Source organism: Clupea harengus, chromosome 20, assembly GCF_900700415.2.
Source record: "Clupea harengus chromosome 20, Ch_v2.0.2, whole genome shotgun sequence".
Lineage (NCBI taxonomy): Eukaryota > Metazoa > Chordata > Actinopteri > Clupeiformes > Clupeidae > Clupea > Clupea harengus.
This window is the reverse complement of record NC_045171.1, coordinates 9,995,930-10,018,125: the sequence shown is the minus strand read 5'-3', so window position 1 is coordinate 10,018,125 and position 22,196 is coordinate 9,995,930. Positions and strand designations below refer to the sequence as shown.

The 22,196-nt window shown below is 42.1% G+C and overlaps 3 protein-coding genes across 3 annotated transcripts; 2 read left to right on the top strand and 1 right to left on the bottom strand.

Moving 5' to 3' along the window:
• Positions 1-1,862: 1,862 nt before the first annotated feature.
• LOC105904323 (probable ATP-dependent RNA helicase DDX41) lies at positions 1,863-12,847 on the top strand. Its single transcript, XM_012832204.3, has 17 exons — positions 1,863-2,073; positions 2,713-2,808; positions 3,082-3,235; positions 3,675-3,749; positions 3,858-3,918; positions 4,034-4,170; positions 4,306-4,378; positions 4,493-4,646; positions 4,935-5,071; positions 5,921-6,083; positions 6,226-6,357; positions 7,219-7,290; positions 7,451-7,547; positions 11,557-11,706; positions 11,816-11,887; positions 12,012-12,122; positions 12,348-12,847. Exons 1-17 carry the CDS (start codon positions 2,047-2,049, stop codon positions 12,482-12,484), a joined length of 1,848 nt encoding a protein of 615 aa, XP_012687658.1. The 5' UTR covers positions 1,863-2,046; the 3' UTR covers positions 12,485-12,847.
• Positions 12,848-12,908: 61 nt separating this feature from the next.
• On the top strand, positions 12,909-16,575 carry dok3 (docking protein 3). Its single transcript, XM_031587375.1, has 5 exons — positions 12,909-13,187; positions 13,713-14,018; positions 14,436-14,523; positions 15,300-15,469; positions 15,580-16,575. The coding sequence occupies exons 1-5, from the start codon at positions 13,131-13,133 to the stop codon at positions 16,456-16,458; spliced, it is 1,500 nt and encodes a 499-aa protein (XP_031443235.1). The 5' UTR covers positions 12,909-13,130; the 3' UTR covers positions 16,459-16,575.
• An 85-nt stretch (positions 16,576-16,660) lies between these two features.
• On the bottom strand, positions 16,661-18,266 carry atoh1b (atonal bHLH transcription factor 1b). The gene has a single exon (XM_031587376.1). It carries the CDS (start codon positions 17,884-17,886, stop codon positions 17,089-17,091), a length of 798 nt encoding a protein of 265 aa, XP_031443236.1. The 5' UTR covers positions 17,887-18,266; the 3' UTR covers positions 16,661-17,088.
• Positions 18,267-22,196: the final 3,930 nt, after the last annotated feature.

Here is a 22,196-nt window from a genome sequence, read left to right as displayed (position 1 = left end):
AATGTTCTAGTATTTCATTATTTAATTATTTGTTCCCAAACCCAAGTTAACCACCTTTACCAACAACCAATTATATGTATTGCTCAAGACACCAAAGCGCTATGGAAACTGAATATGCCACAAGCCGTGGTGCATACATCAGCTTGATGTGCAGAACCATAGTGCAGTTTCCAGTGGCCAGTCAACACAGTAAGTCATCTGAGTAAGTCTTCAAATGTCCTTGACTTCTGCATTGTAGGGTGCAGTATTTCATTTGGTCATTGGTAGTACGTAGGGAACATTTCTAGCTGCATTACAGAGCTGAGGCAGAGCTATTCTATCTGCCAAAGCATAAACTCCAGCTGTGTTGACCAGCCACATGGAGCTGCACGTTAAGAAATGAACTCCACCGGAAGTGGGTGCAGATACAGCACAAGCACCTTGCGTTGAACTTAATGACCTACTGAATCTTCCTTAGCTTAGATTTGGCTGAACGACCAAAGAATGTCTGAAGGAAGTGATTAACTTTGATTAAACATGCTAAAGTAAGAGTAATATTAGAAAAGTACCTCTCTCAGTAGAGTTTGAATAATACAATGGCAATTAGGGGGATCAACTTATGAGGTAAACACGTAGCTTGGACAGTACAACACAGATTAGTACACAATGTGTAAATGTAAATGAGTTTGTCGCTCGTCGCTTTGCTCATTGCCAGTTTCCCGTCAATGAAATAAAGGGTAGAACAGTCCTTAGGAGTGATCATGTCACGCCAAAGTCGTCTCAACAGCTTGACCTGAGAGGGGCAGTATCAAGTATGTTTATCTCCACAACTCAAACCAGGATTAAAGGGTGATGTAGTGAAGGGAGAGAGCAGTCACCCCACCTAGGTTTGAACCCAGGTCTACAGGGTACCAAAACTGCACTCTGACCACAACGCCAAAGAGCCATGCTCGATGGCATGGCAGTCAGAGCACATACTCATCTGTAGTGATGGCACTCCATCACAGGTAGATTGTTTCAGAAAAGGACTAAGGACACTTAGCAAGATGAGGACTCTGCAGAGTAAAAGCAGGTCTTAGATTGTCATGTTTTTATGGCAAATTACGGATGAAAAATAATAATAATCTGAAAACTGTCCAAACATTTAATGATTTTTTTCAGGTTTACACATGGGGCAATGTGTGAAATTAATATAGTACTGCATTTGTGCATACTTCCGACTCTGTTTTAATTCTTTGAAAACAGGTAAACAACTTTGGTAAGTGTGTGATCATAATGTTTTCACAGAATTATTGCAAAAGATTGTGCATTACAATGACAGAATAATAGCCAACCAAATTGTTTACTTATTCAATGCAACTGTCTTTCACTTAATTTACAAATTGCTTGAAGTCAATTCAAATGCACTAATGAACCAACAAATATTAATATTTAACTAATACTTATTCTTTCCAACTCTTGCATTCCTTGACCAAATTTACAATGTAGACAAGTATTAATCTTCATGTCAGTCTTGTCAGTCAGGATTTGGCAGGCATGCCTACGGGGCAAAAAAAAGCCAAGCAAATAAATGATAATGGTGTACTTTTCACTGAGGAAGGAAGACAAGCTCAGACAAAAACTAACCAGTAGGAGGGGTAGTTGGTCCTCAGAGTGCGAGAGGTTCTCCAGCTTTTGAATTTGTAAGCTGATTTCCTGTTCCAATGAGACATAGCATCAATTCGGTGTAATTAATGCAGCTCAAAGAATATAACATGTTCTTTAAAATAATTTTATACTGCCTACAGACTGTAGCAACTTCGACAACTTCTCAAAAAGTGACTCAGAAAAACGCGTTTTTCATAGTCTTTCCAGGTCTCCGTAGTCTTTCCAGGTCTCCGTAGATCGTCGAAACAAACATAGGCGATAACGTGACTGCTACGTTAGATACATCTTGCTAGCAAGCTACCTTGCAACAAATTAACTCTCAACTTTTTTAAATTTCAAAATACATAGGGAATTTTTCCAGTTATCTACATGATTCAGTCACGGGTTTAATTCATTAATAATTGTGATTACAAACGCACAATGGAAGTTGAAAACAGACTTAAAAAGGTATGTGGCCATCTAACGTGAGGGATCCAGCCGCGGTGCTAACAACAGATTATTTCTCTACCTTAACTATTTGCTGCTTATTTATTTCTGTTTAAAACAATGATGCAGTATCTCACGGCCAGTGCTTAGTATTTGTCTGGCTCTTTTAAGATAAGATGGTGGTTAGCGGTAACGGTCGCGGGTTCGAAAAGCCTCCAGGCTAACGTTAATAAGCTATACTTAGCGAATGCTAGGTAAATACCATTGTGGACTCTTGGATCAAACAGTGCAAGACTATTTTTACAGTAGTGAGAAAATGACGTTTCGTTGTTTTCTTGCTAGTTAACATACTGGAGAGACCTAGCCATTGATAAGCACGTTATCTATATAGCTGGTATCAGAGGCTGTTGTCGCAGTATGTTACTTCATATTAGTGTATTGTTTTTGGCCAGTGGCATCCGCAGATCAAAGGCAAAAAGGTGACTGAGACCTTTTAATTAGTTATTTTTTTTAATTTTCTGAGCGTGTCAAAGCTCAGTAGTCTTCTGTTCTGACTACTAGGAGCTAGATATGTGATACAGCGCACACAACAACACTGCTTAATGTTCCTATGTACTCAAATCTAGCAACGGCCTTTTTTGTTTACGCTTCATTCCACAGAGAGGTCATGGCGAGGATGGGAAGTCCGCCTCTGAGGGCGAGGAGGCTGAGGACTACGTACCGTATATTCCCGTCAAGCAGAGGAAAAAGGAGATGGTAATATTAGGAATATTGCAAAACCACAGATTGCTTTCACTGCTGTCATGTGTTTCCACTGTTCAGTCTCTCATTCTGCTTCTCCCTTTTTAAAAATAGATAGCAATCTCTGAGCTCCAGACAACGGTGTTATGACCCGTTTGATATATGTACATTAGAACTAGCTTGTTTCATCCTACTTTTAGCATAAGAAAAGTTATACTCTGAGAAGATGTCTCCTATGTTGCATTTGCACAGATGTTGACATGTATTGTTCTGTGTGCAATGGTGCAGTTGGACAAGATCCAGCGTCTGCGAGGGAAAGGGTTGCTGGAGGAGGAGAACAAGGACAGCGGTGGGGAGCAGAGGGATGAGGACGAAGGGCTCGGCCCACGCTCAAACGTCAGCCTGCTGGACCAGCATCAGCACCTCAAGGAGAAGGCAGAAGGTGCAGACCTGTTTTGCCTACCAGCTGATGGGGCTTATTGTTGAATGGAGTAAAACTCGTATGCTCTTGAAAGGATTCTTTACCAGTCTGATGTTTTTTGGTGGAGCTAACAAAGTAGAATGCGAATTGCCTGACGTGTCAGTGGTTTATAATCATATGTAGTGGTGCACTGGCAAAACCCATTTCAGCTAGATGTTTTCTCAAAGACTTTTGTTGACTGAACCTGTAGCAGGACAGCTATACACGTGTGTACATTTTTGATCTGTCTACATTAAAAAACAATTACATTTAAAAGCAGGCATGTTTTCCCAAACAACTCAATATACAGACAATATAATGACATTATAGTTCATTAAGTGGAATTCTACACTATTTTAATCTGTTCAATGTGACAAGTGATGGAGATACAAGTGAAGTATTATTTGTTTTTATTTTTCAGCTCGCAAAGAATCCGCCAAAGAGAAGCAGCTGAAGGAGGAAGAGAAGATTTTGGAGAGTGTGGCAGAAGGGAGGGGTAAGTGAGAGCTAGTTCCTTCATCACTCCATCACACCATCATCATCCTGTGCTACTTCCATCTATGCCTTAGTACCAAGCTCTGAATCATGCACATTGTCCTTGCAGCTTTGATGTCGGTAAAGGAAATGGCTAAAGGCATCACATACGAGGACCCAATCAAAACAAGGTGTGTGAAGACTGTTCAGTTTGGTGCTTGTACGTGATCTGTGCTAAGCCTGGTTAAAGTGTTACGTTGTATATTAATGTAGTGTATTGATGTGTGCATTTGTGTACCTGTACAGTTGGAAGCCTCCTCGCTACATCATGGGCATGCCCCCAGCAAGACATGACAGGGTAAGGAAGAAATATCACATTCTTGTGGATGGGGAAGCGGTTCCTCCACCAATCAAGAGCTTCAGGGAAATGAAACTCCCTCAAGGTAAGAGATCACAGACTTTTTCTTCACACGTCACAGACTTCTGTGGTTAAAGATGATTTTTTTAACACTACTTTTGTCAATATATTATTTTTTTGAAAAATTGGTAGAACTTGTGATAATGTGTTTTACTTACAGCTATATTGAAGGGACTGAAAAAGAAAGGAATCGTTCACCCAACACCTATTCAGATCCAAGGAATCCCAACCGTGTGAGTACAAACATACCCTTGTGCATCATGCAATAAATGAAAAATGATATTTCGACAGTAACAGCCAAGGTTTGTTGGCACTCTATCATTCATACATCTTGTGTTTCATTGTAGTCTTTCTGGCCGAGACATGATTGGCATTGCGTTCACTGGCTCGGGGAAGACGCTGGTCTTCTGTCTGCCCATCATCATGTTCTGTCTGGAGCAGGAGAAGAGGTTGCCCTTCAACCAGCGAGAGGGGCCTTATGGCCTCATCATATGCCCATCGGTAAGTGTCCCCTAGAATTAGTTTATTTTCAAGTCTTTTTCTTTTGAGTGTGTGCGTGTTCTTGACTGTTGATTTCTGTACTGAACTCATGCTTTTATGATGTTTTGCTGTGATCACATGCCAAGTAGATCAGTGGTCTTCCTTATGCCCCCCATTCATTTGATTGAGTTTATGGCATGTACCTTTTTTAAATGGTAAGATCCTGTAGCAGATTGCTGTTCTACTGCACCAAGCAAAGGCAAATTAAGTCGTGACAGGCCAGTCTTAATGCTGTGCTTGTCTCTGCAGAGAGAGTTGGCCAGGCAGACCCACAGCATCATTGAGATCTACTGCAAGCTGCTGGAGGACGAGGGAGCGCCCAACATGCGCAGCGCCCTCTGCATTGGAGGCATGTCTGTCAAGGAGCAGATGGAGGTGGTCAAGCAGTAAGTCTGTCTGTCTCTCCGTCAACTCAACTACACTGTCCAAATCGACGCTAATCCTGTCCACTTAACCCACACCTTTTTTGGAATTCACATTTTTTTTTTTTCAAACCCAAAGCAACATAACAATGACATACGTATTCAAGGTATTCTACAAATACCATAACACACAAAAGCAAAACAGAAAACAAACAACCAAATAAACACTACACAGCTGCACAGCGATACAGATCACAATACCAACCCCTCCCATGACGCATACCATGATATACAGTACATTAGGTCTATCATTGGATCATTCCTACTGATCCCCATCCTTAATATATGTCAGGAAACTATCCCGCATAACAGAGAAATTAGACACTGAGTCTCTCACTTAACCCGCACCTCACCCAAACCCTGCATCTAACCAACCACTCAAATTAGACACCCACCATGAAAAAAAGTGAAAAAGGAAAAAAAATATAATAATTAGACACCCACCTGGGCCAGAACCCAGTTAGTAGGTAACAGCGTTATTGAGTGACAACATGTAACTGTGGGTCGTAAAATACACAACTTCTGCCTCAAACACAACACACTTTTGTCAAGGTGTTGATTTGTCAAGGTATAAATTATTCTTCTCATCTTTAGTTTGTTTCTGGTTGACTTTGTGCCATTTGAAACATGGTAGTACAAGACACTAACAACACCAAGATATCTGGTTCAATACACAGGCGGTGGAGCACTCCCACTGATTAAAATGTATTCCATACTGTACTGGAAGTCTCTCTGAATAAAAGTGTCTGCAGTGTAGTGTAATTATACGGGGCAAACCTGTGTTGAAATGCTTGCTTGCTATTCTCATTATAGTGGAGTGCACACGATGGTGGCCACCCCAGGCCGACTCATGGACCTGCTCCAAAAGAAGATGATCAGCTTGGACATCTGCCGCTACCTCGCCCTGGACGAGGCTGACAGAATGATTGACATGGGTTTTGAAGAGGACATCCGAACCATCTTCTCCTATTTCAAGGTAGGACTTAGTTGAACGAACAACAAGATATGAATGTAAATGTGGGGAAAAAATGTAAACTGTTAACCTTTTCAGCTTACTATTAAAATATGGCTATGTATTCAGTATTCAGGATATATTTTTATGATGCGATCATTTTCAGGGTCAAAGGCAAACCTTGCTGTTCAGTGCTACCATGCCCAAGAAGATTCAGAACTTTGCCAAGAGTGCCCTGGTCAAGCCAATCACCATCAACGTGGGGCGAGCAGGTGCTGCCAGCTTGGACGTTATTCAGGTGAGAAACGCACCTGGATGACTATTATAGCTATCGGACTAGATGTACCCCGCTAGCCCAGCAGAAAGACGTGCTAATACACCAAGGTCATGGCTTGGATTCCAAGGATGTGGACCATATCTGTGCTGTGCATCGCTTGTGATAAAGAGTTATTTATGTGTGTATATATATATATATATATATATATATATATATAACTCTATCACATATATCACTCTTTATTTATTTATATATCTATATGTATACACACACACACACACACACACACACACACACACACATATATAATATATAATATAAGTCTAGATGCTGGTGCCATAAAGCCACTGCGGTGGCCGTTACATTTTAGTAGTTCTACCTCTGGTCTTTAGGGCAGTTATTTTCTATCTTCTGCATTAGTGTTTCACTTGGAAACATACTTCGATTTACAAACACACTTTTTGAAAATGGTGAAATTGTGGTATTGTTGGTTTGTTTCGCTTTGTATCTCGTTAATTAATGCCTAAACCTTTTGCAAAGTACTGTAAGTCTAGCAGAAACATAAAATACAAATGTTTCAAACAAAAAAAAAAAAATTACAGTGGAAATAATTAGAAAAATGCAAAAAAAATTAAAACAGGAATGGAAGAAAAGTTGCACTTAAGAATGTCAAAGGAAGTGAGACTGAATTCTAGAGTTCTTCTGCTCTGGGCTTACCACTTAAAAGCACTAAGGCCAGCTGAACTGATAGAACCTGTTGTCCACAGTTTTTGTCGTCTGCTTTCATCACAGTCCTCACACACAGACACACACACACAGTCTGCTTACAAAGAATTAGGTCACAGATCACTTAAATGTGTCTCTCTTCACTTTTATCAACAGGAAGTGGAGTATGTGAAAGAAGAGGCGAAAATGGTGTACCTTTTGGAGTGTCTGCAAAAAACTCCCCCACCAGTAAGTCTCGACATTCAGAAACAGCTTTTCAGCACAAATGTCTCTCCTAACGTTTCCCCAGCAGTAGGACTACCCTCGTCATTCAGAAACTCGTTACTTTAGCGTAGCTTTTCAGCCCAAATGTGTCTCTCCTAAGGTTTCCATTCTTCTCTCCTCTCAGGTGCTGATATTTGCTGAAAAGAAGGCAGATGTGGACGCCATTCATGAGTACCTTCTTCTTAAGGGCGTGGAAGCCGTTGCAATCCATGGAGGGAAAGGTAAATAGATGGTGGAATGTCACTAGGTGGCGCTCTTTGACACAGACTACCTCCATGTTCCTAGTGTCTCATTCTCTTAGACGCTTTTCCACTGCAGGAAGTCAGAGCACTTCCCAGGTGACTGATCACAGCAACGGCCTCCTAATTGGCCCTTTCAGCCTTTCTGTTTCCATTGTGCTGCAGCAACTGACAACTGACGTAGCCCAATATTTTGCCCTTCGAGCGTAACTCCATAACTCTGAACATGACAAAGTAATGATGTATATCTCCAGCGGAAGCACCAACATTAGACCGTTAAACCAGAGATTTTCTAGGATTACCTCAAGGTTAAATTGACAGTTACATTTTGCTATAAAGTTGCTAAAACTCGATTAAATGGCTTCATGGCAGCTATAATTACTTGATAAAGGAATATACCAGTGCATAATTAAATATAATTAAAGCCTATATTTCAGCTAACATTTTGGTTATGCTCATGGTTATGACTGTAACCACAACAAGCTTCGTAAACAATAATTTATTTTGCTGTATTCACCGGGTAACCTTTTAAAAATGGCGCTTGTTCCACTCACGTCGCATTTAACCAATAACAGAAGCCCCTTCCCCAGAATAGATATTTATTTCGACCCCAAAAATTGCCCTGAAAGAGGCCTTAGGGCCGTTATATGGTACTCCGTACTTCACGATTACGGACACATGGGAAGGGCCTACACATAGAAGGAACGCCCAGGAACGCCCTCTCTGTCGTCTCCGGGGCCCTCGGAGAGAGCTCTCCCGTGCACTGTTGAAATTCCTGTCGATCCGTCATGCCGTGCTGTACAGCGACGGATACCCCTTGGCCGTGATTGGTCCGCTACGACATCATTTCCAAACGACATCATTTCCGGAATCTCACATTTCTGGACCTCTCGTTTCCTGTTTCATTCCCTATATATCACAATACCGCCATGTTTAAAATCCACAAAAAAACTTAAGAAGATGGAGATCACGAACATAGACATATATATGTCTATGATCACGAACATCGAAGAGCGCATTGCGGAAGAGGTCCGGAAATATCCTCACCTCTATAACACATCGCTAAAAGATTATAAAGATGCGCGAATGACTGCCAATTCTGCAGCGGTAGAGCTGGACACTAAAGACTGCGACTGTTTCCTGTTTCATTCCCTATATATCACAATACCGCCATATTTAAAACCCACATGAGCGCCAGCATCTGACAGAGTAGGTGCCAAAGCCCGGCAGGAGCAGACAGCAATTAAAATATTTTGTCCAAACAACCTTTGGACATATTCATTCATATCATATCATGGGACATATCCAACAGCCTCATTAGAATCTGCATCGACTATGATGCCATCTGACAGAAATAGCCTATCTCCATACAGTTCATTTCTTTTAAACTTGCTTTATGATGCATTTGCCGCCTGTAATCACGTTGTGACAGCTAGGATACAAACAAATTCCCGCAACAGGAAGAAGGCTGTTATCCTAAATGTGAAGTTATTTTATTCTCAAAAAACGCCCGACAGCAAGTAAAATATTTAGTCGCTCACACAAACAAGCCCCGTTAAACTCACAAGCGCGCACAAGAGGGAGATAAGCATATTGAAATAAAATTATTCACATTGCAAGATCGGAATGAAATGGCCTACACATTACACACGCTAGGCATCTGTATATGCCTAAATAAAACTCACGTTATATGCTACACCAGAAGAGGCACGAATAAAACAAGTCTTACCATTGAAGATCAGTTTTTTTCTTGAAAAATGTAGGCTAAGTACATGGCCACATTTGTTATAAAACTATCTACATAGTCCAACCATCAAGGTTTAATCCATGTTGTTGTGGAGAAAGAAGATGGCATCAATCATATTTCATTAAAGCTTCACACTTCTTACATTGGACATATCAAACAGCCTCATTAGAATCCACATCGACTATGAAGTCTTCCGACAGAAATATCTCCATACAGTACATTTCCCCTCATTAAGTGTCGTTTTAAACTCTCCAGATGACAGTTTCTTTTTTTTTTTTTAAACGTTAAGTGCACAAAGTGATTTAATTTACTCTCAAAAACGAACTTCTGCATTATATGAAGCAAACATGTTCCAGTGTTGGGAAAGTTCACTTTCTACATGAACTAGTTCAGTTCATAGTTCACAAATTTTAGAATGAACTAGTTCAGTTCATAGTTTATAATTCAAAATTTAGAACTAAGTTCACAGCTCCAAAAAATGGAGTTCTTTTTTTCAATATGCTGCGGGTTATAATTTTTCTGCAATACCGCTCTCGGCCTCTACGCAACTCGGCGCACACACATTGTATTTGCTTAAAACACACAGCTGTCACGCGGCTATTACCGGACCAATACCTTTCAAACTCGGTGATATTATTCACAACTCATTTGTCCTTCATTCTATCAAATATGATTAAACGCCATATGGTATTGCACCCGTGAGGCAAGGGAGTAGAGTTTTGTTCAGTTATCTCTCTAGACTGATTACTGACCAACCTTCCACCTTTGAATAATGTAACTTATAAACACTTCGTTTTAAAGCGCTGTGGCCGTCCTTAAAATATGTGTCAATAAACGAACTTCTCCATCATGTGAAGCAGACAAGTTGACTTTACTACTTATTAAGATGTTTTAAATATGGAATGCTTTATCGCGCAGGCTGCAGTCTCTCAATTTGCCAAGATGCTGATTATGGATTATCCGTGTGCTCTGCCCTGCTATTGTTTCTAACAATACAATATTTCTTTGTTTGAGTGTGGTTGTTTAGTGCGATGGGGGTATATTATCATTACTGTCTATAAAGGAAGACATTGCAACAGGAAAATCTCCTGCTCATCTCCATTTGCCCCCACCTGTCACGTCTCTGCGACCCACCAGTTGGGCTCTCCCCACACTTCGAGAAACGCTGTGGTAGGGGGAAATTGACAGGGTGGTTGCAATAATAATAAAAAAAATATTATTATTTTAGTAATTGATACACATGAAGTTTAGTTTAAGGCAAAGGGTAGTGATGGATAAAGTTTTCTATAAAAAACAAGTGAAGTCTTTCATTCTCACTTTCCACTCTAAAACTATGAACTGAACTGAACTATGAACTGGTTCAGAATTTAAATGGTGAACTATGAACGTGAACTATTCATGTTTACTTGTTTGAACTGAACTTTGAACTGGTTCATGAGAGGTGTGAACTTGTACAACACTGTCAGCTTGTCGGTCTTGACGTTCAGATGCTGTGCCTAAACTAGCTATAGCCTACCATCGTCTCCTCACATGATAAAATAGAGACTTGACATTGGACCACAACATACATATTACCCAGCAATCATCATTGCAAATCTGAATATGACAAAAATACCAAAGAAAATAAGAACGTATTCATTTCAGGGAATCGTTTTTTAATAGTTTTAATATTGTATATAAGAAAAGCATATCATTTTGTTATAGAGTGCTACTATTTTCCCCACAAATAATACCTACCATGATAGAGATAAGTTTGCCCTTTCAGGTGGTTATATAGCATTAAACACACTCTCGAATATAATATCATGTGACTACACCTGCTGCACTTATCGTCTGACTAGTGACAACTGGTAGGAGGGTCACACGTGTGATGAGAGGTGGGAGATAAACAACGACGATTTCTAACTTACAAAGACGCAACAAAGCAACGTGTTTTCGACAAAAAAACGCTTCTCCACCTACTGTTCTGTTCTGGCGGTGAATTGTTTTCAGCACCCCCAGCCTTCGGAGAACCATAAAGGCAACAGAAATGCTAATTAATCCGTCCTATCCGGCGGCCCGCCCATCCGTAACGGAGTCTGAGTACCATACTGGCACCTTTACAGGGGTGCTTCCTGCGGTGGAAAACAGCCTAAAGGTGCCGGCCCCCTTAAAATGGGCCGTGAGTTCCTGCTGTGGAAAAGTGCCTATTGTCTTTCAGAAGCACTGCTAAGATTCTATTGCCTCCCTGCCCCTGTTTTTCAGATCAAGAGGAGCGAACCAAAGCCATTGAGGCATTCAAAGAGGGCAAGAAGGATGTGTTGGTGGCCACCGACGTCGCCTCCAAAGGTCTGGACTTCCCAGCCATACAGCATGTGGTCAACTATGACATGCCAGAGGAGATTGAGAACTATGGTAAGTCCTGACGATTTTATGATTCAGACGATCTTTCATGATCATGTTTTGTTTCTCTATCAGACGTCTACTGTTGAAGCCAGATAATTTGTGTATTTCTGTTTCCTAGTGCACAGAATAGGCAGAACTGGACGTTCGGGGATGACTGGAGTTGCAACAACCTTTATCAACAAGGGATGCGGTATGTGGTGATGAAATTGTACTGTCGAAACTACAGTGTGACATGTGGTAGATGCCTTGCCGTTTCAAATGGCCTCACAGTTCCGTTGAGTGATATTCACATTCACATATCTGTTTTTGCACAGATGAATCTGTTCTCATGGACCTCAAGGCCTTGTTGATCGAAGCCAAGCAGAAGGTCCCACCGGTTCTCCAGGTTCTGCAGACGGGGGACGAAACCATGCTCGACATTGGAGGTAAGTCCAAGTTCTTCTGGGGGGGGAAGTTGCACCAGGATATATTCAGTATTTGTTATATATTTGGTTTGTTTGTTTTGGTTGTTTATGTATAAGTGAGTAAATATATCTCTCCTGCCCTGTGAGATATGACTTATGTATCTGATCATACATGATCATACATGTTTGTATACAATGACTGGAAATTAATGACTGAATGAATGAATGTTTTTTTCACTCCCTCAGGAGAAAGAGGTTGTACGTTCTGCGGCGGTCTGGGCCATCGTATTACAGACTGTCCCAAACTGGAGGCCGTGCAGACGAAGCAGGTCACCAACATCGGGCGCAAAGACTACCTGGCTCACAGCTCTATGGACTTCTGAGTCTGCTCTGTCAGCAGCTGTGTGAGATACTTAAACGTCGAAGCCAAGAAAGCATTTTTGGCGTTGGACCAACTAGTTTTGAAAAGACGTGTACAGTTCAGTATCATGTTCAAACTGAATATAGACCTTTGTATCTTTTTTAAGTGAGCTGTGGTTTTGTATTTGTGGGTGGGTTTATTTCAGGCCGGATTGAGTCATGTGGTTTAAGCGCGCTGCAATGCAACAGACCTTGTCCATGAAGTTGTTACCGGCGTGAACGTTGTGAAAAAACACTTCTTTAATCCTCATATTGTGTGTTTTTTTTTTCCTTTTGGCTTAATGAAAAGCTGCAAAAATAAGATGTAAATAAAGTTTTTGAATGTACTAGTGTGTAGTAAAGCCTCTGTTAATAGGTTTCCGCTTTTACAGAGGTGTCCACAGCACTCTGATATGATCAGTTGCAACATCAGCATGACCTACACAAACAAATGGAAACTTCTGAGGTATCGACTAAAAAAAGGCTGTCGTGCGTGCGCGTGTGCGTCTGTGTGAGTGACATGAGGAAAAGAAAAGACACATTTGCAATGACTTCAGCTCAGAAGGCTGCGCAAGGGTGACTGTCCACAGTGTTCTTACTGCTCAGCTGAGTTATCAAACCAGACAAGCGATGGAGATTCTAGAAAAGGAAGGTTTAGTAATGATTCAAGGAGTGAAATTTGGAAAGGTGAGTAGATACTACTGCGTACTTCTACTTAAGATTCCTTAGTGGCAGAGCGGCTTCACAGCTTTTACCCTGCTTCAGAGTCTTGCATCTGTTATTCCATAGATTAATTCATGCAACTAGCAGGGGGATAAGGTCCCGGCTCTATATCTGAGCCAGCTTTGGTACTTTGCAGGGAAAATAATAACCGAGAATTAATTAATGCTATTTTACTTGGAGACTAATGTCTGAAGGCTCTGCTGTGTTATTACTACATGATTAATAATGCAAAAGGGGGATAGCAGACATTAAAAACCTTCTGTGATTGGATTTGGATTGTTTTCATTTAATGAGCATGAATCATGCATGTGTTAGGAGACCAAATGGGTGCTCTGCAGCCTTCCTTCGGCTGGCTGGTTGCGCCCGATTCTGCCGGTTTGAGGTCCCTTTGGAGGGACCATTTTATGTCGTGAAAAAAAAAAATTCTCATTAGTTCGTTGTTTTGCACCCTTTAACTTATCTGACTCTATGTCGGCATTCCCTTTGTAGAAGACGTGGAAGAAGACATGGATGACACTTTTCCAGCCCAGTTCGTCTGGCATAGGCCGGATAGAGCTTTATGAGGTGAAGGATGCGCCGCTGGGCTTCGGTTCTTCGGTCAGGCCATCAGGCCTTAGAAAGATGGAGAAGCGAGTCGTCCGTCTGTCCGACTGTCTCAGCATCTCCCCCGCCCCGGAGGAGAGCTGCCCAACCGAGTTTAGCGCCTTCGACCTGAACACTACTCAGCGTACCTTTACCATCGCGACGCTGACCAACGAAGTCTGGATAGAGACTCTTTGTAAGCTGGCATTCTCGGTATGGAAACTAGGCTACGTGTTGACAGCGTTGAGTAGAGGTGGTAGCCATCTGTGTTAGGCCTACTGTGTGTGTGTGTGTGTGTGTGTCGTGGCGGTGTGTACCTTTCAAAATGTAAAGATTAACGTGTTTGATGGCAGTCATGGTCTATCATTTAACCGTTTGCCAATTTAAGAGGTGGAATCCGTGAGAACAGATTAGATTGGGAAGAGTTCTGTTTTTGTATATAAGGCAGCCGAAGCATCTGATTCAAATAGGGAAGTTAAGATAGCCACCCATTTTACTTCCTCATATTAGTCTTGTCTTGAGTAATGGCCAGCTTGGCTGTCCTCGATCAAGTGCTGATAGGGAAAAGCAGCGAAAGAGGATGTGCTTAAGTTTATCTTGGTGTACAGTTCTCAACTCCATGCATTTCAGAAAAATGATGGCACTTCAGACGCAAGGAAAATCCATGACCAAGACACATCCATGGCAGAAAACGAACTCTATTCAACTTGGAGGACAGGTAAAAACATTTAGTATGAAATGAAACTAGCCAACACATGATAATAATCAGTTCGACGTTTGACACTTCTCTGTCTTGAGCAACGGGATGTTTCTAACTATAGTGAAAAATATCGAGGTGTTCCTCTGATGTCAACATCCTCTCCACTTTTAACCTCAACGCAACATTCGCTGTTGCCACAACAACAACAAAAAACTTGTTCAGGAATATAGTAAAGTATAAGTAAAGGAAACAATGGTTGCATGAGGCAGGCAGACCCCTACCCATCCCAAATCATGTTCTAGTCCTGGTCATAGAGTGTGGTCTGCAGTTTTAGATATTTTCTAGTTTTGTACCATGCTTTGCTATTGGTTTTATGTATCGTCTTTGGAAACCTGGAGATATACTATACACACCGGTGATCTAAATAGTAGCATGTTGACAGTGGATACAATATGCACAGTATCAAGCAGTTTGAAAATTCTGCAATTCTTCATCTAAGAATTGTGTAATTGCTTTTAGCCCTCTAATGTTTCAAAATGTCTGACTCTAAAGTAGTCTACATTGTTAGGTCTTTTGGTGTAGTGGGTCTATTTTGGCCTTATTATTAAGGCCTGTGTATTTCTATAAAAATCTGTTTGTGTCTTGGTCCATCAGAATTTCATTTTTATAGAAAATCTATAATTAATTACAGCTGTATAAATAAATACAATTCATAATAAATAAATAATAATAATTCATAATAAATAAATTCAGTTGTTCTGAAAATATCTGGCCACACTGCTCTCTTTCCCCAGGTCAGTATCAGGTCAAAGTTCAACAGACAGAGGCTGCGACACGGTGTGGTTTGGCAGGCAGCTATGCTCTATGTCCCAGCGAAGATTCCCTGTCTCTCCTGGACCTCGGAACGTCGAAGGCCATCTATTGCTGGCCCTATCGATTGCTGCGGAGATTTGGCACTGTAAAAGTAAGACTGTTTGTTTATGTGAAGAGTATTTAAAAAAAAATGATATGGAAATATTATTGTAGAGTTGTCACAGAGCAGTTAAAATAGTTCCCTGCCCTTCCCTGACCTAGGAAGGAGGGATTACAATAGAGGCCGGCAGGCGCTGTGAAACCGGGGAGGGCCCATTCACGTTCTTATCAAAACAAGGATCGGAGATTTACCGGATCATGGACGAGGCCATCGCCCAGCAAACCGGCAGACAACTGGAGCCCAGGCCCACCCCACCTCCAGAGCCCCCGGCTCAGTCCCTCATCCCCAAGCCCAACACGCCCCCCACGCCCCCCACGCTCCCCACGCTCGACAAGCGAAGTACCCTCCCAACACTGTCACGCCGGAACATAGCCCTGCCAGATCGGCCCATTAAGCCCCAGGCGCCCAGCTCCCAGAAGGACATCTATTCTGTCATTGACGTGCCCCGAGCACCGAGGTCCCAGCCGAAGCCGCCGAGAATGCTGCAGAGCCTGCTACCCGGCCACCCCTTCATGGACAGCAGAGAGGAGGACGAGGATGAGAGGTGCAGCTCCGTCGGGAGTGACCTTTGCCAGCCCGATGAGGACTCCCTGGTTTACTCTAAGGTGAGCAGGTTTGAGGAGGATTATGAAGAGGTGCCTGACGGCCGGGACCAAGACAGGGGTTTATTCTACAAGATTGTTTCGCACGATCCAGCTTCCCTGAGAAGAACTCTGGATGTGACACAAGAGGATAGGGCGGAAGAGGGGGAGGAAGAGGAGGAGGAAGAGGAAGAGAAGAAGGAGATGAAGAAGAAGAGTGAGAAGGAGGGGAGAGGCTCTCACGTCATCACCACCTCTTCCGACATCTCTGTCAACTTCAGACAAACACTTGCAAACATCCTGTTCAAAGACCTGGCCAAGGTTCAGATCCAGCCTACACTCCCCACAGAAAGCATAGACTCAGATGCCGCCATTTATCAAAACCACTTGGACATGTGACCAGTGGAAATACTGCAACACAGTGGCCATGGTGACCTTATGTTATTGTAATCAAATTGACAACCATGTTAGGCTACTGTACATAATGGTAAATAAACATGAGAAATTGATTATGTTTGTGTGGTGAGGATTGTCTTGGCCCTCCTATTAAATATATGTAGAAACTGTGTAAAAATAAGTTTTAAAAAGAGATAACCATGAATACAAAATGAGATTTACTTTATTTCACAAGTATTTGACTGAACATAAAGACACTCAATGCAATAAAATACATAAATAGCTCATTTTCAAACAGTTCATGACAACAAGCAAAACGGCTGGGGCAAAAAAAGGCTATCATAAGGTGTGGACTGTGTTGAGTCAATAAAGTGCAACTAAAGGGTCTGGTTATACAAAAAGGTGTTCATACAAAATCAGGATATCCAGATAATCCAAAGGATTTGGAGTTTTGCACTGCATCTTATGTCAGACAGTAGATTTAAGAAATAATGTTAACTAGCCTTACAGATCTCTACAGTATCTATTTGGTTTATTTTGTCTACTAAAACACAGACAGTTTCGTTTTAAAGTTTTTGTTCTATTTTCCTTGTGTGTGCACACTTGCATTGAAACAGTCACTGGAAATATGTGTCAGTGTGTCGTGGCGTGCCCGTCCTCTGCATCACTTAAGTGCGAAGATTCACCATCGCTGCCGTTGGACCCTCTACACTCGTTCTTGTCCTTTGAAAAATCTGATTTGGAAGTTGACAATATGAGCAAATGCCCAACGGTGTCTTCGGCGTCACAGACATCTCCCATCAGACGCATGGGAGGCTGGGAGGGCTCCATTGCGTAAACGAGGCTGGTTCGTACCATGCTGTCAGGTGAGAATGCCTGAATCGAGGTCTCCCGTATCAGGCTGTCTTGAGGCATACAGGTAGCTCTTGGTCCTCGACACTCTGACTTCACGACACCATCTAGTATCTCGGACAGTTCATTGATGTAAATCTGCGCCATCTGGAGTGTGTCGTATTTGGATAACTTCTTCTCGTTTGACGGTATGACACTCCTAAGTTTGTCAAAAGCATGATTCAGCCCGTGCATCCTCCGGCGCTCCCTGGCATTGGCCGCGTTGCGCCTGTGCTTCTGTGGCCCGCTAGGCTGCTTGGTAGTGTCCCCCCTGTCAGATAGGTCCGTAGCGATGCCAAAAGGATTATCACTCATTTCATTCCCAGACATGGCGTTTTCCAAAGAGACATCGACAGTTGTGTGTCCATACTGGCCTGATCCCACTCCCGCAGTAGATGTGTAGGTGTGCAGAGGAGTGGTCGGTGTCAGCCAGCTTCTAGAGTCACTGCGTGTAAGTCTGGACGGATCAGAAAGTTCTTCAGCCAGTCGACCTCGAATGTTCTCCTCCGACCAATTAAGATGTTTAGCTTTGGAGGACATCGCAAGTGCAGAGAAGACAAAAACAGGTGATTTTTGTTTTTGATGAAAGCAGTGATGGCCTATCTCAAGCCAAGAAAAATCCTTAGTGAAATGTAGAATTTTATGGAAACTCTTGATATGATCACCCTTCTCAAGTCTGTCCTAAGTAACAGAGTGAAGTCGTGTTCCCTCCTCACTTCACGAGTTCCTTGCCTTTTAGTACCACTGTCTCCCCCCCTCCTCCGCCCATAGACACCCTATCTGCCAATAGTAAATGACAGTCTCCCTAGGGAAAAGGAAGTTGACTTTTATAACTCTTTTACCAATACAGTGCAGTCCGGGATTGCTATCATTAAGGATTGAATTAATGACTATAGGTCTGTAATGAGTTCGTGCGCAAGGCTGGTAGATTATTTCAAACTATTTCATGATTCAAACTATTTAGTGGATAAAAGGCAATTTAAAGCCATGCTCGACTGGAAAAGAAACAAAAAGAAAACCTTTTAAACCATACTCTGTAAATTATCATAATATGTTTGTGCTTGCATTGACAGATAGCAGCCTACACTCTAAAGGCCTACTAATTACTAATTAAAAAGGGCTCACTTAGCGTACATTAAAGTGCCCTCCCGAGACAGTAAAAAGTGTATTATATGTCTTATTATATCTGTAAAATGTTTAACCAATGAAGTTATCCTGACTTCACCAGTAGCCTACCTTCAAAAGCTAGAATTGGGAACAAATAGAATTGGGTTTGATTTAAACTGGGGTAGAATTTGCAATCAGCACTTCAATATATTTATAAGTCTGTTCTCAAATAAACTGTAAAAGTGGGCAATCTCAAAGACGTTGTTTGAGGTAATAAAACGAACAGGTGGAAAAGCAAGAAGTGAAGCACACCTGTCGCCAGGGAGGGCCGGATAACAAACAATTTGACGGCGAACATTGCCATGAATCATTTATACCATGATAACATTAGGTAAAACACATTATAGTCCAATAAAGATAGATGGAAGTATTTCGGGATCCTGGTTATATAGAGATTTGTAAGGGATGGTGTTCTTCAATTGAAATAGTCCATTATTGTATAAACTACGTGTATGACTTCTTTTTTTCTTTTAGATATGAGAAATAGACGCCCTCGTGAACCGATTTGGCCATGTCAACTGAATACTAAACTTCTGAAGTCAACTGTGGGTGAGCAATGCGATGAATGAAAAGCTAACTTCAGCCCTGTCAGCTGGTGTCCCTTGACACCCGTCGCACAGTAAGACACCGACTCTCGCGTCTCCCATATGCTGCTCCGTCGGATAGTTTAACTTTCACACTTTTTTCTGTTTTGACATGTGACGAAGAGTTAATCACTCACCGAAACAACTCCTGTATATTAATTAACACTGTGCACTTGTACATTGTATAGCCTGTAACTGAAACCCATCTGAATTGTTTTGCAAAAAACAACAGAAAACGAGTTAGGCTTAACGCAATTAAATGGAAATAAAGAGCCATACATTTAGGCCGTTATCTTAAAAATATGCCTGTGTGTGTGTGTGTGTGTGTGTGTGTGTGTGTGTGTCTGTGTGTGTGTGTGTGTGTGTGTGTGTGTGTGTGTGTGTGTGTGTGTGTGTGTGTGTGTGTGTGTGTGTGTGTGTGTATTTGTGTGTACACGTGTGTGAAGAGGGGGTCTGACAGAGAAGAAGAGAGGGTTGGACAAAGAGAGAGACAGGCGGTAGATGTTAAATGTTGGTAAGGAAATCAGCGTGACCTGCTATCCCGTCATCGGGTTAATGAGCCTTGCTCGACTTGAATAAATGGGCACGCTCTTCAACCAGGGGTGCCCATTCATTTTTCTACATGAATATTTAATTTTCTCAACCCCACCACCGACGCAACAGCCTGTAGCCCTGCCGAATATGGAATGAGGATACCGAGGCACACTTCCCATCTGCTGTGGGGAGAGAGTGAGGGGTGGCGAGGGGGGCGTCGGAAGGTGTGAGAAGCATCAAAGGTCACCCAAAAGAGGCCCCCTTGGAGAACTTTTTTACAAGACCATACAGTCCCCTTAGGAGGACACCTCTCTCTCCCCTAAATAAAAAGGCAATTTAATCCATTAGACTATGGCTGGGTCGATGTGTGAACACGACGCCATTGCGGCCCTGGCAAACAGCCCAGATAACTTTTATAATTAAGCGTACAACAGCAAAAAGTTAATGGCAAAGACTATCTGTATTTCGGGCAATTCTCTTGGAAAAGAGAATTGCCCGAGAATTGCCCGCAAGTGCTCCATCAACCTCTTGCTAATATGATGGGGGAGCGTATAGGGACGATAGGTCCTTTCATCCGAGCCAAGTGAAGCACAGCTAAATGATCCCCTCTCTAACCACGGAAGCGTGTGTGTTTTCCTTGCGCGGTTTAATTAAAGACCCGAGAAGATCGAATGCTTCCACTTTTCACACAATAGATAGTATCAAAGGAACAGAGAAGACGGGTAGACTATGGGGAAGCATCCCTTGATGTCGAAGGATAGTGTATGTAATTATTCTAATTCACCCGAAGCTACGGAGGTGGCATCAGGGCGAAGGGGTTGTGACTGTAAGTTTAATATGGGGTTTCCACTGCAGATGAAGAACATTAGTGGCCTCATTAGTTTTGATTAGGGAAGTAATACTCTTGTCGGAATAAGGGTTCATTAAATCAACGTTATCTCCGAGAGTAATTGATCAACTATTAGTAGGCTACTCTAACAATTTGCTCTTTGGAATTGCTCTGCAATTAAATGTTCTGCGATTGGATGGCAGGCTATGGTAGCCTTCCCTACTGACATACTTTACAGATCAACATTTAATAAATACATAGCTAAAATCAACACACTGTTGCAGTATAATCTTTTCCAAATTAATGTGCGGATTTCCAAACAAAAAAAAAACAAAAAAAACGACCACAACAAACAAAAAAAACACATACGCACACTTGTGACTAATTAAATAAACACAAAAGACGAGGCCTAATGCGCATAGGTAGGTTATGGGACCATGATGTGATGGTATTTTGTTATAGCCTACAGTAAAATGATGTTGCAGCTGATTATGTTGCAATGTAGAGAGTGTGTTCCGAGATAGATAAGCAGCTCAGCGACATATGGCCGGCGGGGTGTTTCTGGCAGTCTCCGTGACCTTGGGTATGCGGGCAGAAACTGCAGACGGCTCGAAGAGCGCCACCCCGCCAGCAGTGCATAATAAGAAGTAACCTGTAAACAAACAATATCCAAACGCTGCCAGACAGGGGACACCTGTCTGTGGCTTAAACAAAGAGGAATTGGAATTATCCATGAGAATCGTGATGATCTTGATTGGATTTAATGGCCCATGGCATGGAGAACAATGGAGTGCTCAGAGTGAGCCCGAGATAAGAATCCGAACCGAGGATGTAGAATTCCTTGTAGTATCAGTTGATGCCACCAGATGCCACTAGCGTACCGCTTGGGTTACACGGGGAAGAAATTGTGGTCTGTAGTTTACATTTAGGTTGTATGCGGGGTTGGGCTTTTGTTGAAATAAACTTGGACTCACCCGTGCTGCAGTTGAACACACACGGTTTAGAGTCAAGTATTGGCCAAAGTTGTGATAATCTTGCCTTGATTTGGTGCATCTCTGAAATTTTTGTTGAAATGTGTTTACATGACCTTGGTTCAGTGGATGCACTGTGCATGTAAACGATGCCTTTAAAGTTTTTTAATGATTACGGTACGCAACCGAAAACGGATGGTGTTTTTTTTGCAGCACTGGCTGAGCTGAGTGGATTTGTAAAGCCAGTGAAAACATCTCCCCCGGAAAGAACGCATATGAGTAGCACTTGTCTGTCACGACCGCCACCAACAGAGGGCAATACTGCACTGTCGGTGTTTGAGTTTCAAGGAGTTTGCAGACACCGAGCTTTCATTTGACCTTTGTGACCTTTGTAATTAAGAGCACCGTAAACGAGAGTCCTACAATAATGCCTTGGTAATCTAAAAAAAATTATAATTTCAACCCATTTAGTCACCTCAGTGAAAGCACTATTGTTACACAGTCGTATTCATCTCTTGATGTATGCGTAGTGAAACCATCTATTGTTTATTTATTAATTGTCTATTGTTTATTTTTCCCACTTTCCTCTTCTATTGGTTGACCTCTCCTAACAAAGCCTCCCATGAAGGTGGAGTCAAGTGAAAGGTGTAATTAATTTTCATGTAGACGCATTACGTGTGAGGGAGCGCTTATTTAATCCCATATAACTGCCCTGACAGAAGAGGGTACAGGGGGGTTCAGTTGTAAACACACAATGATGACTAT

Excerpts from the sequence above, each read along its gene's own strand:
- LOC105904323 (XM_012832204.3), top strand. The coding sequence starts at position 2,047 with ATGGAAGTTGAAAACAGACTTAAAAAG. Across the intron at positions 4,647-4,934 it reads GCCTCATCATATGCCCATCG|AGAGAGTTGGCCAGGCAGAC; the intron begins GTAAGTGTCCCC and ends TTGTCTCTGCAG. Across the intron at positions 5,072-5,920 it reads CAGATGGAGGTGGTCAAGCA|TGGAGTGCACACGATGGTGG; the intron begins GTAAGTCTGTCT and ends TTCTCATTATAG.
- dok3 (XM_031587375.1), top strand. The coding sequence starts at position 13,131 with ATGGAGATTCTAGAAAAGGAAGGTTTAGTAATGATTCAAGGAGTGAAA. Across the intron at positions 13,188-13,712 it reads AAGGAGTGAAATTTGGAAAG|AAGACGTGGAAGAAGACATG; the intron begins GTGAGTAGATAC and ends TTCCCTTTGTAG. Across the intron at positions 14,019-14,435 it reads TTTGTAAGCTGGCATTCTCG|AAAAATGATGGCACTTCAGA; the intron begins GTATGGAAACTA and ends CATGCATTTCAG.
- atoh1b (XM_031587376.1), bottom strand. The coding sequence starts at position 17,886 with ATGTCCTCCAAAGCTAAACATCTTAATTGGTCGGAGGAGAACATTCGA.